We start from the raw sequence: 27,920 nt of genomic DNA, 5'->3' as shown, positions 1-27,920 counted from the left end.
CTGGACGGCCTGGTGCCCGAGCGGCAGCGTCCGCTAGATCCAGGGCAAGCCGGCCGTCAGGAGGCGCTGACCGGGCTTTCCTGCCCACGCGGAGCGATTGGGCCTCCCCCTGTGCACGGCCTGCGCCCCGGCCCGGCTGCCGCAGCCCTTGAATCCTCCTGGCGCTCGGGCCGGGACCCGTCCCCCGCCCCCCCCCCCCCCCCCCGTCAGCTCCGGGGGGAGAGCCGAGCTCACTTGTCACCTGAACAAAAGGCAATGCTGAAAACGAAAAGTACCCACACGCGAAGCTTCCTGGAATTGTCAGCTGCCGTCGGCAAAGCGTCACTGCCTCACCCTGACCCGGAGACCTCCCAGACCGAAGGGGACCTGGAGCTCAGGATGTCCCCGGGAGGCCTGCCGTCTTCGGCAGAGGCTGGGAGGATGTCCCCCTGTCACTTCTTCTGCTCCTGGTAAAAGGAATCGATGACGTCTTTGTACTTGTCCAGGACTGCGAACCGTCTCAGCTTCAACGTGGGACCTGAGAGAGCAAGTGGAAGGAGGGGTGAGGCCCGGGCTCGGAGAAATCCGGGAAGATGTGTCGTGGGGATCCGCGCCTCTGACGGCAGCTCAGCGTACCGAGTGCTTACGCCCCGCTTCGGCCTTGATGGCTCAGAGGGCACTTCCCGGGGGAAGCCGCTCCCACCCGCCCCGGGGCGGACACCCCAGCGTGCTACAGTGGACAGCGGCCCCCGCGTCCAGCTGAGGCGGCACCAGAGGCCTGCTCTGGTCTGTGGGCTGTGCCGCAGGGGGGCTCCACCCCCGACTTCACAGGAGATGCCGGTGGTCTCGCCCCCCCGGGAGCCAGCTGGCCCCAGCCCAGGCACCAGTAGGGCCTCGGTGTCAGTCCGGGGGTCCCATTGTGATTTCGGGGGAAACGGTCCCACGCTCGAGGCAGAGTTAAGGGTCGTGTTGGAACCGATCTGTGGGTTCTCCAGGCTCACCCCGCCAGCCCACACCCCTGGCCAGCTGTGTCTTCCCGCACGGCCCCCGGAGTAGTGGGGACAAACGAGGGAACCCCTACCCAGCTCTCCCCCTGCCACGGAGAAGTCCTTCTGGAGAATGGCCCACTTCTGGATGTGGTAGGGCTGGGCGGCTGCCTTCCTGTTGACTCTCTGAATCCCTTCTTCAATGGCCCGGTACACGGCCTCGTCCCTCCTCCCCACGATCTCAGACACGGTGGTGGCGCTGCTCCCCACCTGCTGGCAGAACTCCACGGCTTGTTTGGTCAGGTGGTCCGTTGGGTGACAGGCGTCTGGGTCCAGCGTGCACTGAAAAGCCAGAGGTCAGAGCCGGCGCGGGCCTCACCCCGTGAGACGCGAGCCCATCTTGAGGAGGGTTTGCTGGGGCCAAGGATGTGGCTCACTGTGAGCTGTTCCCGAAAGATGGCTCAACGGTGGGTAGGACGCCACCCCGGCTGTGTGGGGCCCATGGTGCGTGGAGCCCGTGGTGGGATGACACCGGACGGCCCTTGGCCAGCACACCATGGTCTAAAGCAGGGACCTTCTCCTGTACGTCCGGCATCCTGGGCTCTGAGCACGTGAGCGGGGCAGTGCTGGGACAGACGGACGGTCACAGCAGTACATTATCAGTTGTGGGGGTCGGGGGTGGCGTGCAGGGCAGAGCATGTTCCCACAAGCTACACCACCCCTTGTGCAGGTAGCCAACAGGTCGTCCCAGGATATAGTCACGAGACCCCACGCGTGCCCCAGCCGGGCATGCCTTCTGCTGGGGCCGGACCCCCAGTCCGGCCGCCCCTCCCGAGCCAGACGCCCAGACGCACCTTCAAGGTGAGCAGCATGGACAGGAACTTCCTCTGGTCCCCGATGAGCATGGCGTTGCTGATGATGGGCAGCTCCATCTTCACGGCATCCTCGATGGGCACAGGGGGCACGTTCTCCCCTCCGGCTGTGATGATTATCTCTGGGGAGGCAGGGCCAGGCCCCCGGCACAGGCTTTAGTCCAGCACCCCCGCGGAACGAGGACCCAAGCCTGGGCCACGGCCCCTGGAAGCCACACCGGCCACTGGGGGAGGTGCAGCGGGGGGGGGGGGGGCGGCGGCGCACACCCTCGGAAGCACCTCTGACTCGCCTACCCCCTTCCCAAACTCCCTCCCCTCCCCAGCAGTCCAGAGCGCACCGCCTGCTCTCAAGGGCCGCTCAGCTCAGGAGGCCCCCCGCCTCGTCCACGCTGGCCCCCCCTCGTCTAAGCTGCTCTCACAGCGTCAGCCCCTCGTCCTGCGGAGGGCCGTGCACGAGCAGGTGCTGGCACTCAGTGCTCTGGTCTCTTCCCCCCAGGCCAGGTGGGAGTAAGCGGACGTTTACTGAATACACCTGGATTGCTCTAGCTGGATTGTGCCCCCTGTTCTAGTTGGACACAGAGGAATCAGTCACACTGTGTGCGGGCCCTATGTTGACATCGGGCAGAGGAGAAGAATGAGACAGCCCCTGGCTGCGGCGAGCTCACCGGGCCGTGGCACAGAGGACGGCCGGGGAGGAAGCCGTCAGACCGGGCGTGTCTAGGGCAGCGAGAGTGGGCGTCCCTCACCACCCCTGCCTTCCTGCGCTTTCCCTGACCACCCGCTCACCCCCACCTGTGTCTTACACCGTCAGTACCCGCTAGAAACCCTCGGCAAACGGCATGGAGACGAATACCCCCCAAGACCGCACACGAAACACACTCCAGGATAAAATGTTGAAAGTGTCCCTCCCGAGATCAGGAACAACACAGGACGATCGCCGTCCCCACGTCCATTCACCGCATGCGGCTCCAGGTGTCCTGCCGGCGCAGAGGCAAGAGAGATACAGGAAAGGAACGAAGGAACGAAACTGTCCTTATTTGAAGACGATCCGACCGTGTCCCTGAAGGTTTGGAAGGAACACACAAGCCAGCAGAGTCACATGACTCGTCGAGGCCCCGCCACCCCAGGAGGGCGCGGAAGCAGCCTGTGTGCCCTCGGCAGGCAAGCAGAACGCAGATTTTATGTGATGTGGTTTACGACAGCACCCACGACAGAATACTCAGGGCATGGGGCGCCTGGGTGGCGCAGTCGGTTAAGCGTCCGACTTCAGCCAGGTCACGATCTTGCGGTCCGTGAGTTTGAGCCCCGCATCGGGCTCTGGGCTGATGGCTCAGAGCCTGCAGCCTGTTTCCGATTCTGTGTCTCCCTCTCTCTCTGCCCTTCCCCCATTCATGCTCTCTCTCTGTCCCAAAAATAAATAAACGTTGAATACTCAGGGCAAATCTAAGGAGAGGCGTGCAAATAACTGCACGCTGTGAACGTTGCCGACAGACCTCAGTGTAAGCACACCGAGGGCGGGGGGCACCTGGGGGGCTCAGTCGGTTAAGCGTCCTGACTTCGGCTCAGGTCACGATCTCATGGTTCACAGGTTCGAGCCCAGCGACGGGATCTGTGCTGACGGCTCAGAGCCTGGAGCCTGCTTCAGATTGTGTGTCTCCCTCTCTCTCTGCCCCTCCCCCGCTCGTGCTGTCTCTTTGTCTCAAAAATAAGTAAACATTAAAAAAAAAATTTAAGGATGCCGAGGGATACACGGGGTCCTTGTTTAAACTGGACCGTGTGACCCCGACTGACACCACAGGGGCTGCAGACACTCCCAGCTTCATCGCCCACCTTTACTCGTGGTGGTTTGACCACTGGTTTGTTCTGTCTGTAATGTACTAAAAGTCTGTTAGTCCCTTTTCACGGCTCCCATGGTTGGAGCCACAGACCTCCCGCCTTCCAACACGACACAGAATTTCTGTTTTTCTGTTTTCCTCCAGTAGTCACATGGGCTCCGTTCTTTGAGCGTAAATGTTTTATCCTCTCTGTTGTGATCGCAGATGGACTAGTTTCTTCCGCGGTCCTTCTAAATCGCCGTGCAAACGGAAGCCACGGTGACCGGTGGCAGTCTTGGCTTTCCGTGCGCGCGGTGCTGTCACCCTCCTTAGGGAGCTGGCTCTCTGTCCCGCGGCCGTGGCTGGCACCACGAACACTGCGGGACGTGGATGGTGGGCATCCGGTCCTGCTCCTGGCTTCTGGCTTCATTATGCTAAGCAAGTGGTCATCCATTTCCGGTTTTATCCCGTGCTTTTTTCCACGAGTGAGGACATTAACGATTCTTGGGAAATACCTTTTCGACATACGTGCAGATGATAAAACTTTTAAAGTTCTCTTAATACATATCCCTGCATTTCCAGAATAATCCCACTTAGTTATGATGGGTTATTTTTTTAATGTGCTGGCAGACATTGTTTGCGAGTATTTTATGCAGGATTTTAGCATATATGCTCATGAACGTCATTGGTCCACAGTTTTCTTTTTAAATACAACCTTTTCAAGATTTTGGTATCGATGTTATACTCACCTCACCAAAAATTTGGAATTCTTCCTTCTTTTCTGTGCCCAAAAAAACAGTTGGATTGTCATTGGGATTCCTCAGGACACCTGCTGGTCTCCATGTTTTGTCTTTTGTGTGTGTGTGTGGCGGGGGGCGGGGAGGGGCCAGTCACTATTGTTTCCATGGGAACCGGTCTGTTTAAATTTACTATCTTTTCTGCCAGTAGTTGCATTTTCCCACAAAATGATCTCATTCACGTTTTCAAACGTGTTTGTCCAGTGTTGAGCGATTGGTACCGCGTTTATGGATCGGAACTCAGTGTGGCAAAGAGATACGTTCTCACCCCATCAGTCAGTAGATCCGATGGAACCAAACTCGAAATCTTGGAGGGCTTTTGGAGGCAGCAGGCCTGTTGGTAGCCAGCACCGTCTCACAGAGGAAGGCCACGGCCTCACGTGGACGTCTGGCCGTGTCACAAAGATACTCGGGGAGCTGGTGCGAGTCCAGGGGGGCAGACCAGCCCCCGACGGAGACGCGGTGGGACGGGCGGGCTTCTCGGCGGTGATGCTGGGTGCTGACCTCCAACCACACTGCACCCTTCCCCCGCCATCACCAAGCTCAGCCCTAGAGGGCGCTGTCAGTCCACCCCTGCAGCAGGGAGTTCGCAGCCTGGGCGCCCAGACTCGGCCGAGAGCCCGCCCTCTACGGCCAGCAGAGCCCGGCCCGATGGCACCCCTGCCTTGGAGAGATCCATTCATGGAGCCGGTTTCCCCAGGAAACGGGTGGCGGTTCCTGCAGGGATGCGTTTGGGCATTACATCCCCTCGGGCCAAGTGGGCAAAGCCCCTTTTCCGCGGAAGTCCCCAGCTCTCCTCCTTGGGAGGGCCCCGTTCGTCATGGGAAATTTGAGGTCTCATGTTCTATTTTAAATTTTATAGCCAATCTGTGTTCTCGATATCATCCCCGTGTTTGCGTGTAAAAATACGTGATATTTACACCCCAGAATCTTCTGGAAAGACTTGCCTTGTTTCTTTAAGAAGTCTGAATCCCAGCTCCACCACTTACTAGCCGAGTGACCTTGGGCAAGTTCCTTAACCTCTCTGGGTGTCGTCATTGGGAAGTCGGGGTAAATAAAACGATGTCAGTCCAAGTGCAGGAACTTAACATGCGCTCCGTACTCGGGGTACAAACAGTGCAGGCAGTACACCCCCGCCCCCCCACGCCTGCAGCCACGAGGCCGGCCAGTGGAGCTCACCTTTGAGGCGTCCAGTGATGAAGAGGAAGCCGTCCTTGTCCAGCCGCCCGGTGTCGCCTGTGTGCAGCCAGCCCTCGGCGTCGGTGGCCTCGCTCATTTTGTCCTCCATGTTTAGGTAGCCCATGAAGATGTTGCGGCCCCACAGACAGATCTCCCCAACGCCCTCCGCGTCCTCGTTCACCAGCTTCACCAGGCAGCCTGGCACCACCTTGCCGGAGCTGGGGGCGGTCAGAGGGAGATGGTGCCTGAGGGCAGGGTCAGGCCTCACCTGGGAGCCCCCGGGTTCCCCAGCTCCTCATTCTTGGCCGACAGCCAGAAGGTGTCCCCTCCCAGGATTTCTGTATTGCAACAGGGGACTTAGAGCTGAGGGGGCGCCAATAAGAAGCTTTAAGGCAGATGAATGAATGAGCGAATGAACGAATGAATGGAGTCCCAATGCACAACTTCAAGCCCTGTGATGGGCCGGCAGGGAGGGGAGGTCTCGAGGCACAGCAGGTGACCCTCCATTCACCCCCTACGGGGGGCTGGCCCCGTCCCCCAACCCCCCACCCAGTGGAGCCCGGGCCATCAGCCTTGGGGGGACCCCCCTCCCACACACCCCACCCTACTGGAGGGAGGGAAGTCCCTCCGTCAGAACCTGTTCAAGATCCCCTGGGCTATCAGCACGGGCACACGGGCACGCGTGTACCTGCCGGGGCGGTAGTTGGAGAGGCTGGATATGAAGTGGGGCCCTGAGGTCTCGCTGAGGCCGTAGCCGCCATACAAGGGGATGTTGAGGCCCAGGAAGAACTGCTGTGTCTCTGTGGTCAAGGGGGCTGCTCCGTAGAAGTTCTTCCGACATCTGGCAAAGCCCAGCGCCTGGCGGACCTTGGCCAGCACCAGGTAATCTGCCAGCCTGGCCTTGAAGGACTTCAGGTCACTGGTGGGGGAAGGAGAACGGTCCACAGGAAGAACCACACGCTCACATGAAAAAGGTGAGTATTTGGTGGGCGCATGCGGCCTGGCCACCTGTGAACGTGCACGCACACACAGGTGTGATACGTCCTGAGCCCGGAGGTCAGACAGGTTCAGCTGTGTCCAAGGCGCACACGCACGTACGCACAGAGACTCGAAGCACATGTGCGTGGACACACGAGCACACACACGTCTGACCCCGTCTGAAGCCCACGAATGAGTCGTTCATGCGTATTCACGCTCCGTGTCTGTGCAAATGAAGCTGTATTTGCACACATGTACATGTCTCATGAGACGCAATACCGTTTCGCAGACTCACTAGTAATGGAAACTGTTTCTAAATCGGCACAGGCCAGGTTTATGCCACTGACCCTCCCACAGCACCTGTGGGAATGTGATAAGTGGTCAGAGGCAGTGGGGTGACCTCCGAGTGGTCACTTGGAGGCTGGAAAAGCCCTTGTCAGTGTGACCCCTTCCCCAGACACCTACTGAAGTCAGGAAACCCCTCCGGAGACCCAGGAGCCGCTCCCGGGAGGTGAATGCCACCCCAGACGGAGCAAGTTGGTCCCTCCCCTCAGAGCACAGAGATGCGGTGACGGAGGTCTCACGCCCAGCACCCGCCAGGGCCTCCGCACAGGGGTCCCCAGGATGAGCCCAGCCTGTCCCATCCATGGTCGCATGGCCCCCGCCCTGCCCCCACCCGGCCTCCTGTCCCCTTGTCCCGGCCCTCGTGGTACCTGCTGGGGCACGTCACGTTCTCCTCCAGGGTCACCGACATGGCCCACAGCAGCATCTTGCGCCGGATGAAGCCGGACCCAGCCCCCACCTCCTGGATGCATTCCATTATCTTCTCCCACACCCGAGGCACCCCCAGGTGGGACGTGGGCTCCACCTCCCGCAGCGTGTTCGCCAGGCTCCCCTGTGCACCGCCAGAGGGGGGGCCTGCGGTCAGTGCCAGGAGCCCCCACACCCGAGTCTGTGTGCACACCTCCGAGGCGTCCTGCACACAGGCCCCACGCGGGCACCCACACGTGGACACGTACATCTGCACACGACCCGCCTTGTGTGCTCATGCTGCCAACCCTCCTGGTCACGTGGCCAGAGGCCTCGAAGCTCCTGGGTCCCTCCCAGCCCTGGGGGCGGCTCTATCCCCCAGATGTGACCGTCGAACCCCCCGAAGCAATGGACCAGTTTAGGAGCCGACAAGGGACACCACTCAGGGCCAGTGAGCTGCGGGGGGCCGGGGGGGCCGGGGGGCAGCTCCTCATGGTTAACGGGAGTTTTCACAGCATGGGTGTAGTTTATGGGACTGAGAAGCAGGGCTGTGGCCGCCTGTGGCCTGTCCTCAATGGCGCGTGGACCCGCCCATCCACTCTGGTCCTCTCCTCTGTGTAACCTCGGCGGTCAGTCCCTTCTTGTTGGCTGCGCGGGCCATGCCGACGGCCACCGAAAGAAACGTGACAGATGCTCACAAGCACATGCGCTCGGGGGGTGGGGGTACAGCGCACGGGCCGAGCGGACTGACCTGCAGGGCGTCAGGCTCGGCGAAGCAGATGTGCGCCCCCCACTGGATGCCCGTCCACAAGTCGTAGAACTGCGCGGCGATGTGGCTTAGGGGCAGGTAGCTGACCACCACCTCCTGCTGGACTTCTGCCGCCTGGATGCCGCCAGCCTGGCTGCCGTGCCGTGCCGTCCACGTGATCTGGAGGACAGGCAGATGGCCCCGGCAGGGTCCACAAGCCGGCCCTGGAAGACTCACCCCGGGGCTTCGGCTACTTCGGGGACATCTCTGCGGGGAGCTCCCAGGACAGGCCTCCCCTGCCCCCCTCCTCGCCTTTGCTGGGCTCAGTGCGGGCGGGACGCAGACCCACAGGCTGTCCTAGGTCTCCTGGGCCCCTGAGCTGCGGGGCCAGAGCAACGTCCACCGGCAGCCACGCCCACCCATCTGGGCCCCGTCCTACGTTGTCCTGACTCAGCATCACGCCCTTGGGGCTCCCGGTGGTGCCCGAGGTGTAGATCAGCACACAGCACTGGTTGGGCTGCTGGGCACTGATGACAGCGTCCAGGGTCTCCTCCGGCAGCTCGTCCCCCAGCCCCATGACTTCGTCCATCTGCAGCCAGGCGGGGAGAGCGGGCACTCAGTCAGCTGGGCCACTGGCCGGGCGCCCCCTGTCCCCAGGACCTCCACCCATACCGTGTACACACGGGCCATCTTCCTTGCAGGGGCCTCTCTGTATGTCACTACGGCCTTCAGATGTGGCAGGTTTTTCCAGATCTGTGTGGACGGGAAACACAATGGGGTCTCGTTAACGAAAGTTACCCGCTGACAAGAGCCCCGTCTCCAGGCACTGTGGTTGCTGCAGTCTGCCTGGCAGGCACTGTGGTCGCTGGGTCCCCTGGCTCTGACCTGTGACCCACTGGGATGCTGGCCACCCTTCGTGCATAGCCGTTCCCTCAGGAGGGAACCAAGCACCCCAGGGGCTGGCTGAACCCCAAGTATGGTTCATCCCATAACAGAGAGGGATAGGGAAGGAACAAAGGGGACAGAGATGAGGGGACAGAGGGGAGGGGACAGACTGGGGCAGGAACAGAGAGAGGGATGAGGAGGGACCGAGGGGACAGAGAGGGAGGGGACAGACTGGGGGGCAGACGGGGGGGACAAAGTGGGGGACAGAGGGGATGGGAGGACAGAGAGAGGGACAGAGGGAGAACAGAAGTTGGTCATCTTGCTGAGTGGAGGTTAACAGAGCCCAGAGTTCAGGAAGCCCATGCATGGGACTGGACACCAGCAAGGAGACACTATGGAGACAGAGAGTTCTAGAAATCTGTAGTCAGGGGCCCTGTCCTCCCGAGTCCTTGGCTGAGCCAGTGTGCACGGCAGAGAGTGAACCACCAGGGAGCTGGAGGACCACGGGAGGCCACAGGGGCCAGAACCATCCACGTGTCTGTGAGCAGGACGCAGGGCCCCTGCCGTGCGGAGCGGAGACCTGGAAAGGTCAGATCTGAGCGCTGGAGCTAACCTAGCCTGAGGGTGAAGACCATATAAACCGGCCCAGAAGGGCCAAACATGAGTCTCAAAGTAAAGTTCAGAGAGAAAAAGGAATCCTGGAAAAACATGACCTGTGGGAGAATATCAAGACCCCTGACATACATGTAACTGGAGTCCCAGGAAATTTTTTTCTGAAAATTGAAAAGCAGCCCGAGAAGTTTCCAAATTTTATTATAAACCCACCAGTTCAAGACTCACAACGAACCCCAAGCAGGATAAACAAAGGAAAACCACACCAAGATACAACGTCATCAAACGCTGATCACCAGCGATGAAGAAAAAATCTTAAAAGCATCCAGAGAAGAAAGAGGAAGCCTCGTGCACTGTCGGTGGCAATGCAAGCTGGTGCAGCCGCTCTGGAAACCAGTGTGGAGGTTCCTCCAAAAACTAAAAATAGAACTTCCCTACGACCCAGCGATCGCACTACTAGGCATTTATCCACGGGATACAGGTGTGCTGTTTCGAAGGGACACATGCACCCCCGTGTTTATAGCAGCGCTATCGACAATAGCCAAAATATGGAAAGAGCCCAAATGTCCATCGATGGATGAACGGATAAAGATGTGGTGTATATATATACATATATATATAAGGGAGTATTACTCGATGATCAAAAAGAATGAAATCGTGGGGCACCTGGTGGCTCAGTCATTTAAGCATCAAACTCTTGATCTCAGCTTAGGTCATGATCTCGTGGTTAGTGAGTTCAAGCCCTGAGTCAGGCTCTGTGCTGACAGCTCAGAGCCTGAAGCCTGCTTCAGATTCTGTGTCTCCCTCTTTCTCTGCCCCTCCCCTGCTCAGGCTCTGTCTCTATCTCAAAAATAAATAAAAATATTTTTAAAACAAAGAACGAAATCTTGCCATTTGCAACAACATGGATGGAGCTAGACAGTATTATTCTAAGTAAAATAAATCGAGAAAGACAAATACCGTATGGTTTCACTCACATGTGGAATTTAAGAAACCAAACAAGCAAAGGGAAATAAGAGAGGAGCAAACCAATGAACAGACTCTCAACTACAGAGAGCTCACTGACAGTTACTGAAGGGGCAGGGGTGGGGGACAGGGAAACGGGATGGGGAAGGAGGACACTTGTCCCGATGAGCACCGGGTGACGTAGGGAAGTGCTGAGTCATTATCTGTACACCTGAAACTACCATAACACTGAATGTTAGCTGTGCTGGAATTAAAATAAAAACAGGAGGCCAAAAAACATCAATAAGTAGAAGCAGCCAAAGAATCAAGATACCCAAATATACGGAGAGGAACAAACATATGAAATAATAGACTTCTCACCAGAAACTATGTAAGTTAAAAACACTGGAATGGACTCTTTAAAAGGCTAAAAGAATAAAAGAAACCCTGTCATCACAGAATTTTAAACTACATGAAAATATCTTTTGAAAAAATGGAAATAAACATGTTTGCAGACAAAGAGAGGCTGAGAGAATGTGTTACCATCAGATCTGTGTTACAAGAAAAAAAAAATTGTTTTTAAGCAGGCTTCACGCCCAGCATAGAGCCCAGAACGGGGCCTGAACTCACGACCCTGAGATCATGACCTGAGCTGAAATCAAGAGTCAGATGTTCACTGCCTGAGCCACCCAGGCGCCCAGAAGAAAACTCCTAAGGCAGGAGATGACACCAGATGCAAACATGTATCCACGTAAAGGAATGAGGACTGTAGGTGGCAAACGTGAGTAAATATGAAAGACATTTTTCCTTCTTTCAAAATGTCTGTGGGGCACCCGAGTGGCTCAGCCGGTTGAGCGTCCGACTTCGGCTCAGGTCACGATCTCACAGCTCGTGGGTTTGAGCCCCGCGTCGGGCTCTGTGCTGACAGCTCGGAGCCTGGAGCCTGCTTCCTGCTTCAGATTCTGTGTCTCCCTCTCTCTGCCTCTCCCCTGCTTGCACTCTGTCTCTGTCTCTCAAAGTAAACAATTAAAACAATTTTAATTGTGTTCAAAACAGTGTACTGTAGGGTTTATAACCTTATAGAAGTACGTTGCAAACAGCGCCAAGGACGGGGGGGGCAGGGAGGAGGAAGTATGTTGTTGCAAGATTCCTGCATTACATGTGAAGCAATGTAGTCGTGTGATGGTAAGTAGTACGGCCTGACACTAGATGGCAGTATAGATCGTGTGATAAAGTGGACTGTGCGTAGTTAAAAAGGCAAAGGCAAACCCTAGCGTAATAGCAAAGAGGGGGAGCTAATTAGCCACTGGAGAGAAAACGGAATACCAAAAAACAAGATAAAGTAAAAATAAAAAACTCAATCCAAAAGAACTCCGGGAAGGGGAGAAAAGGGACAAAGCACAGGACACATAGGAGCAGCAAACTGGTCGATTTACAGTTTGTCCGGTGGGACAGAAAGGCAGGACCCAAGTCTGTGCAGTCTACGGGGGACTTGCTCTAAACCTAAGGACCCGATAGGTTCCAGGCAAAATAAAGCAGAAATACACGCCGTGCAAACACTAATCACAAGAATTCTGGGGTGGCTCTTGCAGCGTAAGACAGAGTAGCTCTGGGACAAGAATGTTCCTCTTTAGGGACGTTTCTTAGGGACAAAGCGGTTACCGAATTGAGGGGACACACAACTCCATGCAGGTATATATGTAACAGAACTGCAAAACCCCCGAAGCCAACACTGATGGAACTGACAGCGGAAACGGACAAATCCACAATCACAACGGGGGGTTCAGCTCTCGGCCCTGGTCTTCGGCGGAACAAAGAGAAAATCGACAAGGACACACACGATGAAGCCATCAGCCACGCCGACGTTCACGTCGCCGACGCGTGTCCTTTCAGACGTGCACAGAGGGAGCAGTCGCCGAGACACCGCGTCATCCTGCCCACCACACGGGTGTACAAACAGGGGCTTCCGGTGGCAAAGTGCCCCAGGCAGTGAGACACAGCTCTCTCTCTGGAGAAAAGTCCCAGCCGGTGAATTAGAAAACCGACATTTTGGGGCGCCTGGGTGGCGCAGTCGGTTAAGCGTCCGACTTCAGCCAGGTCACGATCTCGCAGGTCTGTGAGTTCGAGCCCCGCGTCAGGCTCTGGGCTGATGGCTCAGAGCCTGGAGCCTGTTTCCGATTCTGTGTCTCCCTCTCTCTCTGCCCCTTGCCTGTTCATGCTCTGTCTCTCTCTGTCCCAAAAATAAATAATAAAACGTTGAAAAAAAAAATTAAAAAAAAAAAGAAAACCGACATTCTGCCTCCACTCAGTGGTGACCATCAGTGGAGAAAGGCTGGTGGGGACCGTCACGGTGGAGGAGCAGTGCCCGCCCCCGCCCCTGCCCCCAGAAGTTGAGGGAGAGGAGGAGAGCAGATAAATCTGGATCTCGGGACACTGCCCGGGACCATTGACCCGGCTTCTGCCGCAGGCTGATGGCAACAGCCCCCACGTGTGGTCCCATGCCGCACCCCCCCACCCCCCACCCGGCAGGCGTGTTCAGGACAGCGTGCAGGGGCCCCACGCCCCCGGTGTCAGACGCAGCGGGTCTGGGGTGGGGCCTCAGGGTTTGCATTTCAAGCAGGTTCCCAGGTAAGGACGCTGTCGGCCGGCCGGCCAGCCAGCCTGGGCTTCGTTCTGAATTAAAGACAGAGACATGGCCACACACGGCCTGTGGCCACTTCATGTCCTGATTCAAAGGCACCTATGTCAAAACGGCCCTGCGGTGGGTGGCTGATGAGAGCACCGGGATCGTGTGAGAGACATTTCGTGTGCTCGTGGAGAATGCATGCCTACTGAAATACTCAGGGGGGACATGAGTTCATGTCAGAGATTTGCTTCAAAAACTTCAGCGAAAGAGGCAGACCGGCGCACTGCACGACGGAACACGACATGTGGGACCAGCACACGAGGGCCGGCCACACTCTCGCAGCCTGGTCTGCTCGGAAGCTTGCATGATGCAAATTTCACCCGGGGTGAACATTTCCTAACTCTGGGCCTCAGCGGCCCGACCAGGCGAGTGGGTGGGTACCCGTTGCCCTGTCTTGTTGTACGTGTATGTGTGTGACGTGGGGTTGCTGTGGAGGATGAGGGGGAGGGGCCCGGGAGGGAGGGATGGAAAAGCCCTTTGTAAGCTGGAGGTCTACAAGGACACCCGGCCCCGGGGCCCCCAAGCCCACTTCCGCACTCCCCCAGACCTTCAAGATCTTTTCCAGCTGCTTCTGTGTGTCGACCACGATGATGTTGGCGCGGGAGTCGTGGGCGATGTACTGACAGGCCTCCGGGGAGCTGGTGGTGTAGATGCCGGTGACAATGCCCCTGCGGGAGACCCAGGAGGGGTCCTGTCTGAGCCAGTGCAGAGGCCCAGCCCCTGCCCTGGAGGGCCCGGACAGGCAGAGGGGGCCCCCGGGAGGAAGGGGAAGTCGGGGAAAGAGGAAACAACCCTCCTTCCACTTTCGGCCCACCCCCGACCCACCAGAGACCCTGCCCCACCCACAGCCACTCACCCTGCAAACACCGTGCCAACCGCCGAGAAGAACCACTCCGGGGAGTTGAAGCCAAGGATGGCCACGCTGTGGGCCCGCTCCAGGCCGAGCTCCAGGACCGAGGCAGACAGGCCCTGTCAGCCGGCTCAGAAGGGGGCCTCTCACGCCCAGCAGGGCCCCTTCCAGAGCGCAGGGACCAGCCTCCCAGGCACCCAGTCAGAGGGCACCCTGGGCCCTTCCCGCCCAGCACACCAGGCGGCCCCGCTCATCCGAACGCGAGCACAAACGAAAAGTAAGTGCTGAGTGCCCGGCGGGTGATGAGGGCTCAGTAAAGGTAAAACCCTCAGAACGGGGCCCGGCCCACCGCACCCACCCAAAAAGTGTTGGAGGCTCCACAGGTATCATTTCTAAAGGCTTGTCAGGCGGGGGTCGGGGAGCAGGCCTCCGAGGGCCCAGAGCTGGAGGGCAGGTCTGGGGAGGGGCCCTCACCTTCAAGAAGCCCTTGGCGGTTCTCCGGGCCAGCAGGTAGTACTGGGAGTAAGAGATGTGCTCCCACACGCCCTGGCGCTTGAAGCCCAGGGCGCTGAGGTCCCTGTACTTGTCCAGGGCCTCGTGGAACATCTGGTGCACGGTGTAGGGCGGCTGTGGGCAGGTGGGGTGGACACGCAGCTGGACGCGGCCGTCGGCCCGGGTGGTCCACAGCGGCTCCTCTGCAGGGGGAGACAGCGGCTGGGATCACGCCGGCCTAGGGTCACTCCCACCCGGGGCCCCTGGGCCTTCCTCGGGCCGGGACTTTGGTCCCAAAAGTGCTTTGGCTGCTGGCAGACAGGCGAGGGATTGGGGTAGGCGGGAGGCTGCCCGGAGGAGGAGGTCTGATGGCCCCGAAGCACGGACAAGGCTTTGGGATGCAGCAAGGAGGCAGAGGCCTTGGAGACGCGGAGGCCCCTGTGTCTGCTCCCGCCGTCATGGCAGCTGGAAGTTGTCCCAAGGCAGGGCTCCCTCAGATCCCGAGGTCCTGCCTCTGCCTCCTGAGAATGGGCCGGGGACAGACCGGCCGGACAGAAGGTCAAAGCAACAAGAGTGGCAGCCCCCCGAGGGGCTGATCTGAGCCTCCTTCCGTTTCTTTGTTTCTGGTCAAGACCAGGACGGTGCCCGACCTCACCCCAGACTCTGTGTCAGGGAGGAACAGGGGTGGTGGGGACTGGGGGGCACGGCCCCGCTGAAGGGGAGGCTGCCCTCGGCCTAGGAGCTGCCGCCTGGCGGGAATGGATACCAAGGCTCACCCGACGTCTGGGAGTTGTAAATGTCAGCTCACACTTCTAGAAAACACTGTGTGGACCAGGTCACCCATCCTCAGTTCTGTGACCCCAGTAAGTCCCCGGTGGAGCACATCTCAGCCCCCCCCCGCCCCCCCCAGACACTCAGACGGCTCCCAGCTTTCACCCTCGTTCTAGGCTCCCCGAAGGAGAGAGTTCTAGAAGTGTTCACTGGATCAGAAGGGAAAAGCTTTTGGACTTTTGGGGGACATTTTAGAGCTCCTTCATCTAACTTCTGCTCTCCTGCGCCCGGCGCGGACCCCCCTCCCCGTCAGTGGCCTCACCTCACGGCACCCGCGCTCCCGCTCGAGGGAGGACAGAGGGGAAGGAGGAGAGAAGGGCCCTCTGTCTCTGTGCAGGGGCGGGGCCCGGGCTCCACCTCCAGCCCCTCTCGATACCCAGTCCTCACCCTCTGGAGTCACTCCCCTGTGGTCAGAGGTCCTGCTTCCCGAGCACCTGCCTCGTGCCCGGTGGAGGTGCGTGTCTCCTGTCACAACCTCTGTTCCATCCCTGCACACCCCATGAGAAGCAGGCCAGGGAACAGCTTCCGGCTGGGGGCAAAGCTGGGTTTCTGACCCACGGGCCCATGCTGACCCCAGCTCCTTTGGGAAAGGACTGTCCTGCCTCCTGCCCGAGTCCTAGAAGCCTCAGGAGCCGTGATCCTGGACAGCTGTCACCTTAGGCCACTGCCTCTTCCCATGTTCTGGGGCTCCCGGAGTGACCTTTCTGAACCCAGATCTGACCTGTTCGAGGGCCTCCCACGACTGCCCTTGACCACAGGGTTGTGTCCACACTGTGGCTTCTAGGAAGGCCCTCCCAAAGGGCTCCTGGCCCCTGTGGCCTCGGCCCGCCCCCTTCCTCACAGCCCGCCTGAGCGGTGCTCGGCCCCCTGCCCCCACCACGCACGGGGGCCTCCCGTCCTGCAGGCCTGGGAGGCCCTGACCTGTTCAGGACCCTTCTGGTGCACTCGGCCACAGCGCGGGGCCTCAGCCTCCGGTGCCGGCTGCCGGAAGGAAGACAGAGCATCTCCGAGCCTGGGGTGTCTCACGCTCCCCTCTGTCCCCTCACCTCCACGTGCTCCCACCGCTCAGCCTTATCTCTGTCCAAACAGGAGTCTCTGGACCTTGAGTCAGAAGCCCCGTCCTTAGCAAGGAGCACTCGGAAGGACGCACGCGCCCACAAGCCTGAGCCGTGGACCCCAGCCGTGTCCCCCGACCGCAGGACTGGGCACAGAGCCCAGGCCCTGAACCAGGCCCGCGAGGCCACTGCGCCACAGAGGCCGCTGCTGTCTGGGGCCGGCGCGCTGACCTACGGGGTGACGGAGGCCACGGCGGGCGGGGAGCGGAGCCCCTGGCCACCTCCTGGGCTCTCTCCTTCCCTGCCTGTCCTCATGACCACCTGCTGGGACTGAAGCCGCCGGACCCACCGCCAGCCTGCTGACCTGGGTCTCTCCCAAAGTGGAAAGCGTGAAGCAGCAGAGATGTCCCCAGGCACCCAGACGACACTCACTGCCGGCCAGGGTGCCGTGCAGGGTGGGAGTGTGAGCTGGCGCAACCTTCCTGGGGGCAAGCGGGTGACACACGTCACGGGCTCCAAGACGGAGTCACCTTTGAGCCAGAAATCACGCTTCCAGGACGCGCCCACGGGAACCAAGCAGAGATACAGAGACAGTACTGTGGTCACCGATGTCCAACAGGGGCTGGGGACCCACCAGGGTGCGGCCACGCCCTGGGCTCTCGGTGGCCATTAAAACGAAGTGTTTAAGGACGTTTAATGACCAGGAAACGTCCACAGGACATCGGGTGGACAGTGTGCGTCACAAGCGCAGACATGTGCGTGAGCGTCACAAAGCTCCCACGCTCGGCCTCAGGAACCTCTCCCTTCCTCCCCTAGACTCCGCACCCCTGCAAGCGCCCCCTGGTGGGAACACGTGTGCCACCCATTAGGGATACCGACAGACAGAACTTTAGCTGGGGGCTAGAGGGCCAGTCGCAAATTCCCACACAGCACGTCAGAGTGAGAAGGCTTGAGTCCCGGAGAGGCAGGGATAGCCAAGGTCACAGCAGGGTAGAGGCAGAAGTGGGACAAGACCTCAGTCCGTCCTGGGGGCTGCCTTGCACCCAGAGGTGGGTCAGTGAACAGGTGTAGGCCTGGGAGGGCCACAGTCCGTTCCCTTGGGGATGCTGTTGGGGGAGGAGAAAGTGGTGGCCGAGTCCCCTGACCCTCTGCCACGGGGTGGGCCGCCCGGAACCAAGCAGCAGGGAGGGCACAAGCCATGTGGTCCCCAGGCTGATGGCAGAGACATACGAAGTCAGGGTGACCTGCCAGTCCTTTATTCTTTTCGTTTTTTCTTCTTTTAGGGCAGGCTCCACCCCAACGTGTGGCCTGAACTCACGACTCTGAGATCGAGAGTCACATGCTCTACCGACCGAGCTGTCCACACCCCACCTTGAAGTTCACAGGGACACAGATCTGCCAGACCCAACCAAGCTCACTGCTACAGTAACAGCCAAGGGCACGGCCAGGACCCAATCACGGTCCCTGTCACCCAGGAAGGCGCCCTAGATCCCGGCTGGACCCAGCTCCAAAAGGCAACCAGCCATTCAAGTGACAGAGAACCCAGCCAGCAAACAATGCAGCCCACAGCCCAGAGCACGAGGCAGAGGGTGACGGCTGAGTGCTGCGGGTGGGCTTTCCCAGGGCCCGCCTGCCCTCCTCCCTCCTCCTCTCCCTCCTCCTCCCCCTCCCCCTCCTCCCCCTCCTCCCTCCACCCCCTCCTCCCTCCACCTCCTCCCTCCTCCTCCTCCTCCTCCCCCCCTCCTCCTCCTCCCCCCTCCTCCTCCTCCTCCCCCCTCCTCCTCCTCTCCCTCCTCCTCCCCCCTCCTCCTCCCCCCTCCTCCTCCCCCTCCTCCTCCTCCCCCCTCCTCCCCCTCCTCCTCCTCTCCCTCTTCCTCCCCCCTCCTCCTCCTATCCCTCCTCCTCCCCCCTCCTCCTCCTCCCCCCTCCTCCTCCCCCTCCTCCTCCCCCTCCTCCTCCCCCCTCCTCCTCCCCCTCCTCCTCCCCCTCCTCCTCCCCCTCCTCCTCCTCCCCCTCCTCTCCCCCCTCCTCCCCCCTCCTCCTCCCCCCTCCTCCTCCTCTTCCTCCTCCTCCCCCCTCCTCCTTCCCCTCCTCCTCCTCACCCCTCCTCCTCCCTCCTCCTCTCCCCCCTCCTCCCTCCTCCTCCTCCCCCCTCCTCCTCCCTCCTCCTCTCCCCCCTCCTCCCTCCTCCTCCTCCCCCCTCCTCCTCCCCCCTCCTCCTCCCTCCCCCTCCTCCTCCCCCCTCCTCCTCCTCCTCCTCCCCCCTCCTCCTCCCCCCTCCTCCTCCCCCTCCTCCTCCTCCCCCCTCCTCCCCCTCCTCCTCCTCTCCCTCTTCCTCCCCCCTCCTCCTCCTATCCCTCCTCCTCCCCCTCCTCCTCCTCCTCCCCCCTCCTCCTCCCCCTCCTCCTCCCCCCTCCTCCTCCCCCTCCTCCTCCCCCTCCTCCTCCTCCCCCTCCTCTCCCCCCTCCTCCCCCCTCCTCCTCCCCCCTCCTCCTCCTCTTCCTCCTCCTCCTCTCCCCCCTCCTCCCTCCTCCTCCTCCCCCCTCCTCCTCCCTCCTCCTCTCCCCCCTCCTCCCTCCTCCTCCTCCCCCCTCCTCCTCCCCCCTCCTCCTCCCTCCCCCTCCTCCTCCCCCCTCCTCCTCCTCCTCCTCCCCCCTCCTCCTCCTCCCCCTCCTCCTCCCCCCTCCTCCTCCTCCCCCCTCCTCCTCCTCTCCCTCCTCCTCCTCCCCTCCTCCTCCCCCCTCCTCCTCCTCCCTCCTCCTCCTCCTCTCCCTCCTCCTCTCCCCTCCTCCTCCTCCCTCCTCCTCCTCCTCTCCCTCCTCCTCTCCCTCCTCCTCCTATCTCTCTCCCTCCCAGGTCACGGCCTGACCTTACCAATCACCCATTATTCAGGGGGTGGCTGGGCAGGCAGGGAGCTATTCTCCTTGGGGCTCTGGAATAACAGCATCTGAATAGCAGAGGAAATCACTCTCCGTTGTCTGGGGAGGAGAACTCAGAGAGGAGAGGCCCCAGGGATGTTTTCTGTGGGAAGTGGCCTGTTGTACAGATGGAGGGGTACGCTGGCCCTAGGAGAAAGGTGGTTCTCGGCCAGGGACAGATCTCTCTCCAAGAATGCTCCTTCTGACTGGACCCTGGTGTCCCTGCCACAGAGGCCAGTCACGGACTAGAGCCGGCACGCTCCCGCTCCACACGGGCCCTTGGAATCCGCCCACCCCATGCAGGCACTCTAGGGGACGGATAAGAGAAAGAGAAGGACGTGACTCCAGATAAGGACAAGGCCGGCCTGGGACAGAACCGTTTGTCTAGCCCTTGTACGGAACACACTAGAATGGAGTGTTGGCTGCACGGTGTCTGAGGTTTCTCAGTGGTTCAGGGGAGACACCCATTCCACCTGGTAGCCAGCCTTCTTGCCCGAGGGCCAGGGGCTGTGGACTTGTGGCCACTAAGCGGAGAAACCCTGGGCTCCCTGGGCCTCCGTTTCCCCATCTGAATTGCAATCTGGATCTGCAGGGCGGGGCTGGGGCGGGCTGCCATGGGCTCTGGGGACACGGCGGTGGACGTGCTCCGGAAATGCACAGGGGACCCTGAGCTGGTCTCCACCGGCTGGAGAGAAGAGAGGTCTGGGCCCGGGGTGGGAGCAGCTCAGCCCAGAGCCCGAGGGCACGGGTGCCCCCAACCTGACACGCACGGGCAGGGCCGGGCAGGGAATAGCCAGGTAAGGAACATCCAGGTGGGGTCCGGAGAATGTCCAGGCCGGGGCTGTGTGGGCGCCTTGGTCCCCGGGTCCCTGCCTGATGCCCAGTGACACCTGCAGGCACCCCCAACCTTGACAGAGGTGCCCTCCCTCTGGAAGCCCCAGAGACTTCTCAGCCCCACAGAGACCACCTTCAGGGGCACCCCGGGGGCTGGACCCCAGTCGCCCAAGGCTGCATTTGTGTCATTTTGGGTTCGAGCCCAGCCTCCTGGCCCCTCCTTTGTGCACACGCCCTGTCAGCACCTCGGGGAGAGCCATGAGCAGCTCTGGGCCTGGACACGGCCTCTGATCCACACTTGACCTTGACAGAACTGGACATATGATAAGGAAAAGTCTCTGCAAGGATCCCCAGAGGCTCCACTGTTTTGTGGTTGAGGAGGCTGGGGTTCCCACTGTTCCCGCTTCTCAGGTGAGGATCTATCTGCTCGAGTGTCCTCTGTTCTCTGGGAAGCCTTCCCTCCCATCCCCTCCCCACCCCCACCCCACCCCCACCCCAGGCTCAGCTGAGCTGTCTTCTGCCTCCCACTGTCCCCAGCCTCAGGCTGTGGGCTCCCCAGGTCAAGGGTGGTATCTGTCTCCTTGCAGCCAAAGAGAAGCCATGACCTTGAGCATCTGGGGAGGGCAAGACTGAGAGGCTGAGCGGGGCCCTGTGTACCCCCTGACCCACCAGGGGCTTCACGGGGCTAGAAACCCCCAGCACCAGAGCTCCCCAGTGGGTGTGGGGGGTTCCTAGGAAGCACGGGTATGGGGAAGAAGCCCCGTCCCCAGCAGCTGCTCTCCCCTGCCCTCCTCCCCTTCCCTGGGGTCTTGGCCTTGCCCTGCTCCAGCTGGGGGTTTGTGCTCAGCTAGAAAGAACTAGAAAGCAATGTGTCTCCAGGCCCTGGCACAAGGCTGCCTTTGTGTAGGGGTCAGATTCTGGCAGCTCTGTGGCCCTATTCAGGGGCTCCCGCCCCCCACCCCCACCACCAGCTCAGAGCCTAGCCTGGACAGGGGCTTGGGGACCTCCAAGCTTCTGGGAACTCAAGGAGACCCAGGTGGACGCTCACTCCTGAAGGCAAGATGCCCGGGGGGGCTGCTTGCCCAGTAGTTAGCTGGAGGGGAGGCAGGGGCTGGCCAGGCCTGGAGGAGACTGTACTGACCAAGGCCCAAAGAGGCAGCGTGGCCAGTTGAGAGTTCTACTTCTCACTAGCTGTGTGACTCTGAGAAACTCACGGGGCCTCTCTGAGATGGTTTCCTCCATCAGATGGGAATGCGAAAGTGCCCGCCCCAGGGCTGCTTTGAAGATGAGGTGAAGAGTGCCAGCGGCACAAAGCCCGGCCCAGGGGACAAGTCCAACAGAAGTCCGCCCTCCTCTCAGGGCTCAATCCCGGTGGTAGCCTCCAAGCCCCGCCCCTTAGTCTCCCACGCAGCCAGCGCCTTCCCCCAACCTTCGAGAGAAGCACAGGCTCCCGCCCCCTCCCCGGGGAGAGCCGGGCTCCTCAAGTTGCCTGGGAGTCTGGAGAGAAGCACCCCCCCACCCCGCCCCCGCCCCGCCCCTGGCAGCAGGCTGGCACCTGGCCGGGCGCGTCTCCGTAGCTGCTCCCCAGAGACACGGGGGCTGCACAGGGGAGGCTGGGCCGAGCACAAGCCGCACGCCAGGCCCGTGGGGGCTCAGGAGGCCTGCCAGGCAGTGCCCTGGGCAGTGCAGGGTCCCGTGGGGCGGCTCCTCCTGGTACCCGCTGACAGAAACGGTGCCAGGAGACCCCTCTGGCCGGCGATGCTCGGCCTGGGAGAGGAGCAGCTTGTCTGATGGCAGCAGGCGCCCCACGGCGGAGGCGACCGGCATTTGCTCCGCAGGGAGCCAGGCGGCCCTGGGCGCCCAAGGAACCCGCCCTCCGTACGCCTCTTCGCGTCTCTTCCAACGGGCATGGCGACCTCCGCCTTGACCCTGCCTCTGTCCTCCCACCAGGCCCGTCCCCCGCCCAGGAAAGCCAGGCCAGAGGAAATCTGGGGGAGGGGACCCCGGGCCTCCCCTTCCACCTCTTGCCTGGTTCCGCCCTCACCCGTCCAGGGGTCCAAACACCACCTCACACACTACCGCTTGCTCCCCGATACCCACGCCTCGGCTGACCACGGGGAGGACGCCAGGTGGGCCCGGACTGAAGATCATTCCACAGAGATACGCCCGCCACAAAGGCTTCCACCAAAGCCCTGGGCTGGGGGTTGGGGTGCTCTGGGGACCGGGGCTGCTCTGAGGAGCCCCGGGGGACTCAAGCCCGGGAAGACCCGCCCCTCCGCGGGCCGCTCTTTGCCCCCCAGAGGTGACACCGGACAGGGACAAGCGACAACAGTGGACCACCCCACGGACAGCGCAGAACTCAGGAGACGGCGACCCCCCGTGCCAGGCACTCGCCGTGTCCGTGTTCGTTCAGCTTGTGTTTTGCCACAGTGTTGTCATGAGCCATTAAAAACAAGCACACCCTGTGTTACTACCGTTTTGATGACTCTTCGGGGTAAATGGTAACTCTGCCTCCCTCAAAGCGCAATTATCTGAGGGTCAAAGTCTTTAAAAGGGCACATGACTCTCCAAGCCTCCGCACGGACTCTGCTGGCTGCCACCCACCGGCCTCGCCGCAGGCCACAGGGGCTCCACCGGGTCCCAGCGGCCCGGCAGCCCGGCCCCAGGGGAGGCCCCACCGCGGCCGCGGCCCTCCCAACCACCCCCTGCCTTCCCTCGCGCTCGGCCCCGATGTGGCCACGAGGGAAGGGTGTGCTGGGCCCCCGGCTCGCCTCTGCCTCTGCCCGCAGCCCACAGCCTTCCGGCCGCTCACCTGAGCAATCCAGCTGGGCACCCCTCGCCTTCTCCAGGGACGAGAGCGGGTGAGCATGGCCGAGGGACTCTTTGGAGAGCGCCTGCCCATCACTCGGAGAGCTAGAGGGGAGGGGAGAAACAACGTGAGACCCTCGGGGCCTGGCCCGGCTCTCCGGTGCCAGCCCCGCACCCACGTCGGCACCTGGGGGTGCCGCCGGCCTCTCTCCGCCTCGCGGGCTGCTCTGCGTCCTCGTGGGGGTCAGGGAACAGGACCTCAGTAGCTGTAGGGCCACCCTCAGCCCACCCAGCCTGTCCCACAGGCTCCGAGGGCTGCTGCACACTCCTCTGTTGTGTGGCTCTCTCTGGACTCGGTGTCCCCGTCAGGACAGGACTCCGAGCACGACTCCAGCGGGGGGCCCCCCTCCTCACCCCACACCCACCAGGCCTCAGGCATTGAAAACAGTCACGCTTAGAAGCTCAGAGCAGAGCTGAGGATGGTACCAGGGCTCCCACGGGCCTCTCCTCCCCGGGAGGGCGTGCGGGGTCCCCTATGCCTTCCCCAGTGGAGAGGACAGGCGTGGGCTAGAGAGCTCCGGCCCACACCCTCCTCGCTTCCCAGGCATGGTGGCCCTGGACAATGATCTCCCTTCCAGCCAGAGAGCCCAAGGGGTTATAGGGCCTCAACCGCCCGGGTGATGAGCAGACGGAGGTCAGTGCACACCTCAGCCAGGCAGGAATGTAACCCCACACAACTCCAGGGACACATTTCACAGTCATCGGCTATGCAAACAGTGCCTACTGGAGTTGTGCAGCCTGCAGCCTGCACAACTGGTCACGGCAGCCCTGAGGACAGGACCCTGGCTCCCGTCAGGGTGGGGCTAGTCCCACCCCCACCCAGTTCCCAGGCTGTCGGGCCAGTTACCTGTTTGTCACACTCGGTCTTACTTCTTGCTGGTACTGCAGGTTCAAACTAAGTTTGCGAACACACCCAGGCCCACCTGGAGGCAGTCTGCTTAAGAACCTGATAGGTTTTAAATCGAAAGACATCAGGAGGTTGTGAAGGGAGGGGCGTAGGGACAAGGGGGCTGAGTGGGGGCTGAGTTGGTCCCCTTCTTGTGTGTGAGCAAGGTGGCCTGTCCCAGGGAAGCCACCGGAGGGGTGAAAGGATACAATTTCTGGGGTGGGGCTTCTGCACCAGGCGGAGGGTTCTGAGCTTGGAGCTTGTCCAGCCGACTGTGGGTCATTGGTCACCACCATTACGTTGGGGTCGCAGAGGGGCCCCACCACATTATACTGATACAAACAGCCCTGAGCTCTGGGCACAGACACGAATGAGGGTCCCCCACCGGGAGCCCCAACGCAGGTGCCACAAACTTGGTGCAATGTCCATGCTGTCCCGGCCACGTCCCGAAGACGAGCGAGTCTTCCAGAGGGTTGGCCTTTGACAGCACCCGCTGGGCAGCTCACCCTCGGACGGGCCAGGGCCGCCACTGGCTGTGATCGCTCGCCATCCGAGCCACCTCCTCACAGACAAGTCTGGAAACCCTCGCCATCAAAAGGCACAGACATTTCCCCCGCTAATGAAATCTGTATAAACTGGTTCTGGATTTAAAACAGCAAAACAGGAAAAGACGGCCACCTAAGGAAGCCGCGAGCCAAACATACTCATCATGACTAGAGCCTTCTGTTTGCTGGGGACCTTGGCCAGTCTCTCGTGACTCAGATGTGCTGACGTCCACTCCCCCATCCTGCTCTGTCCTTCCCTCGGTGACAGGGTGGAGTGGGTCCCCTGCCTCTGCCTGCCGTGACAGGGACACCTTGCTCACGGCCCATGTCGGGCAAGAGGTTCCCACTCAACCCCTAAGCCCTGTGCCCGAAGGATACCGGATGCCTAATTAAGAGAAGGCCAAATTCCAGGGGTGCCTGGGTGGCGCAGTCGGTTAAGCGTCCGACTTCAGCCAGGTCACGATCTTGCAGTCCGTGAGTTCGAGCCCCGCGTCGGGCTCTGGGCTGATGGCTCAGAGCCTGGAGCCTGTTTCTGATTCTGTGTCTCCCTCTCTCTCTGACCCTCCCCCGTTCATGCTCTGCCTCTCTCTGTCCCAAAAATAAATAAACGTTGAAAAAAAAAATTAAAAAAAAAATTTAAAAAAAAAAAAAAGAGAAGGCCAAATTCCAATTTTCCAAGTGAGGAAAGCACGCTCTTCCCCTCACCAGAGCCTTTGAGATCCCATCTCTTTCCGGGGATGTCACCCTCGCCCACCGACTGAGCCCGACCTTCCCATAACGTTCCTGCTCACTCGGGGCCATAACTAGTAACTGGTGTCCTGTCCACTCAGAACACGCCCGGGAAGGGAGCCACGCTCTGTCGCGCTGGGGTCTGCGCCCTCCCACGTGGCCGCAGCCCCCATATCAGCGTTGGGGACGCCGCTGCTGTACCATCGCTCACCCTCCCTGTGTTCCTGTGGGGGCAGCCGCTCACCTGGGGCACCCTGAGGTGCATCATGGCGAAGCCGGACCACCCAGCCTGCTGTCCCCAGACTGTAAGCCAGAGGCACAGCTTCCAGAGCGGGATCTGTCATCCTCAAAAGAGGGCACGTGACATGCGAAGCGTCCCCACTGCTCTGACCCCTCACACGCACCTGGGCCCTTCTGACTCCTGCGCTCTGGACAGCGTGGCACCGGGATCCACTCAGGGACCCTCAGGTGAGGTGGGGCCACCGTGATTAGCGCCCCGGCCCGACGCAGGTGGCTAGCACAGTGTTCCCGGCCTTCTGGAACACCACACTCCTGCCCTCACACACCCCATAAGCACCTAGCCCTCTTCTTACACAGAAACCAAATGTCTTTAGCACCTGCCCAGCGGCTCTGGGAGCAAGGAAGCCCTCGAAGGGCGCGTGGCGTGCCTACACTGTGCACGGTGGGAGCTGGGCGGGGGCCTGGGGGAGCCTGCACTCCCTCTCCTGACCATCTCTGGTCAGGTGGTCTCTCCCTTCTCTTCCTGTCTTGCCAGAGGTGCTGATGGGAGAGCCCACTGAGCCTCATTCAGCAACTCCTCCAGGGGGCCCTCAGGGATTATCTGCAACACTCTCACTCTCACAGCCTTTGAACACTCAGGTTTAGGCTCTGAAGGCCACACATAGCTTGGTAAGCTCTGTGGGCCGTGTGTCCTTGGGCCCTGGGGCACACTGACATGCAGAGCAGGAGTCAGCAGACACACAAGCCCATGGGCTTTCCCATGGGAGCCCCTCCTGGACGGGGGTGTGCATCGCCTGGCTATTCCTGTGGTCTTTCTTCCCTTTCAGCCTTTAGCAGCCAGGTCACTGTCCTGTCCACAACAGGGGCTCAATAAATGCCTTCTTGGACAATATAGCATTGAGGTTCGTCAGAACTGGCCTGCCTGGGTTCAGCTCGCTTCACTAGCTGGGTGACTGTGGGCAAGGCACTGCACCTCTCTGAGCCCCGGTGCTCCGTGTCAACCCTGTGGCGCCATGAGCACGTGTGAGCCCTGCAAGGTGCAGGTGCAGGTCTGCTCTCCTCCTACTTCCGGGGCCGTCACGGATCTTTCTGGGAGTGAGGAGAAGACAGTGCTTTGGTACGACTGGGAGGGTGACTAAGTGCAGTGACCGGGGGTCCAGCGCCGGTGGAGGAGGCGGGGCCTGCTTCCTTACACGGTCCTCAGGACGGAGCCGGCAGACCTGAGCAGGAGCATCTCTGGCATGGTCCCCGCGGGGCCGCGGCCTCCGGCTCACCCAGGACAGCGCCGGGACCGCAGGGAACTCATCAGCCCGGGGGAGGCCCCGCTCCACCAGACCGCCCTGCAACAGAGACACAGCGCGTGTCACGGCCGAGGCCGCTCGGGCCCCAGGCAGGGCTCACCCACTCCGGGCCTGGCACCGGTCTCTAATCTGCTGCCTCCTGAGTCCACAGGCCACTAGCTTGAGAAACCGACCCGCCCTAGGCCTCTGTCTCTACTCTCAGGCGGGCCCGCTCACTAGGATGAGGCAAGAGACTGGACCCCCAGGCCTCCTGCTACGCAAAGTCCTCACCGCCTTTGGCAGTCCTCCCCAACCCTGTTCCCGACATCCCTCTGCCCAGGGCACTCAGAGAGCCCAGCTCCGGAACACCCAGTGTCTTCTGTGCAGGGTGTGGCCCAAACATTTCCCCAACCTTGAGAGGCCCAGGCTGAGAGCTGAGCCAGATCACCTCCAGGTGCCCCGCTTCATGTCACACGGTCGGTCGCAGCCTGCCCCGGTAGCGGCTTCCTCACCGGCTCCTGGACCCCCGCCACAGTGGCCCACGCCCCTGGTGGCCCGTCTCACCTCGAAGATCAGTCCCGGCAGCTCTCTAGGGACCCGGCTTCCAGGCAGAGGACCGCGCCGAGGACTCTGGGCCGCGTGAGCCCAGCGGGCCTTCCCCCTCTATGTTGGCTGGTCCGGAGCGTGTGCCCGCGCCCTTGGCCAAGCCAGCCGTCGAGAGCTGGGAGCCAGCGCTGCTCCCGGTAATGAGGCGGCCGAGGCTGGGCGTGCTTGCGGGGACCCGCCCCGGACCGCCCGAGGCACCGGGGAAGGCGTGGCCGACACCTCTGACCCACCTGGCTCCGGCCCAGCGGCCCACCTGCAGGCCTTACATAAGCAGGTGGGAAGACCCGGAGGGGCCTGAGGGGGCGGGCGGGAGGCCTGTTGGCAGCGGTCCTCGGCAGGGCGACATCGCTCTGCCACTGGGCCCTGCACCTGGGCCGGCCTGGGCCCCGCGGCTGCCGGAAGCGTAACTTTTCGCCCTGTTTTGTTTTGCCTTTTTAACCGTTCCGGAATGCACGACCGTGCCCAGGCTCTGTGTGCGTCGGCTCCCGGCGCCCTGCCCGCAGCCCCGTGCCGGGGACTTGGGGACAGGCTCCACGGCCCGAGGAGGCACCTACA

At 61.2% G+C, this 27,920-nt stretch overlaps 1 protein-coding gene across 2 annotated transcripts; it reads right to left on the bottom strand.

The window, feature by feature from the left end:
* Positions 1–266: 266 nt before the first annotated feature.
* ACSBG1 (acyl-CoA synthetase bubblegum family member 1) lies at positions 267–27,497 on the bottom strand. Of its 2 annotated transcripts, XM_043554579.1 has the most exons (16): positions 27,324–27,491; positions 26,673–26,819; positions 23,927–24,025; positions 23,024–23,124; positions 14,556–14,776; positions 14,088–14,176; positions 13,779–13,899; positions 8,776–8,856; positions 8,543–8,692; positions 8,107–8,283; positions 7,319–7,500; positions 6,316–6,546; positions 5,628–5,845; positions 1,820–1,959; positions 1,061–1,307; positions 267–517 (listed from the first exon to the last, which is right to left on the bottom strand). In XM_043554579.1, exons 2-16 carry the CDS (start codon positions 26,720–26,722, stop codon positions 432–434), a joined length of 2,193 nt encoding a protein of 730 aa, XP_043410514.1. In that variant the 5' UTR covers positions 26,723–26,819; positions 27,324–27,491; the 3' UTR covers positions 267–431. The 2 variants fall into 2 exon arrangements, with proteins under 2 accessions (XP_043410514.1, XP_043410515.1); XM_043554580.1 differs by lacking the exons at positions 267–517; positions 1,061–1,307; positions 1,820–1,959 and adding an exon at positions 2,623–2,814 and having other exon boundaries at positions 27,324–27,497.
* Between the last annotated feature and the right edge of the window lie 423 nt (positions 27,498–27,920).

This window comes from Prionailurus bengalensis, chromosome B3, assembly GCF_016509475.1.
Source record: "Prionailurus bengalensis isolate Pbe53 chromosome B3, Fcat_Pben_1.1_paternal_pri, whole genome shotgun sequence".
In the NCBI taxonomy this organism is placed as follows: Eukaryota; Metazoa; Chordata; class Mammalia; order Carnivora; family Felidae; genus Prionailurus; species Prionailurus bengalensis.
The sequence above is the reverse complement of the archived record's forward strand: the minus strand, read 5'-3'. Positions and strand labels throughout refer to the sequence as shown.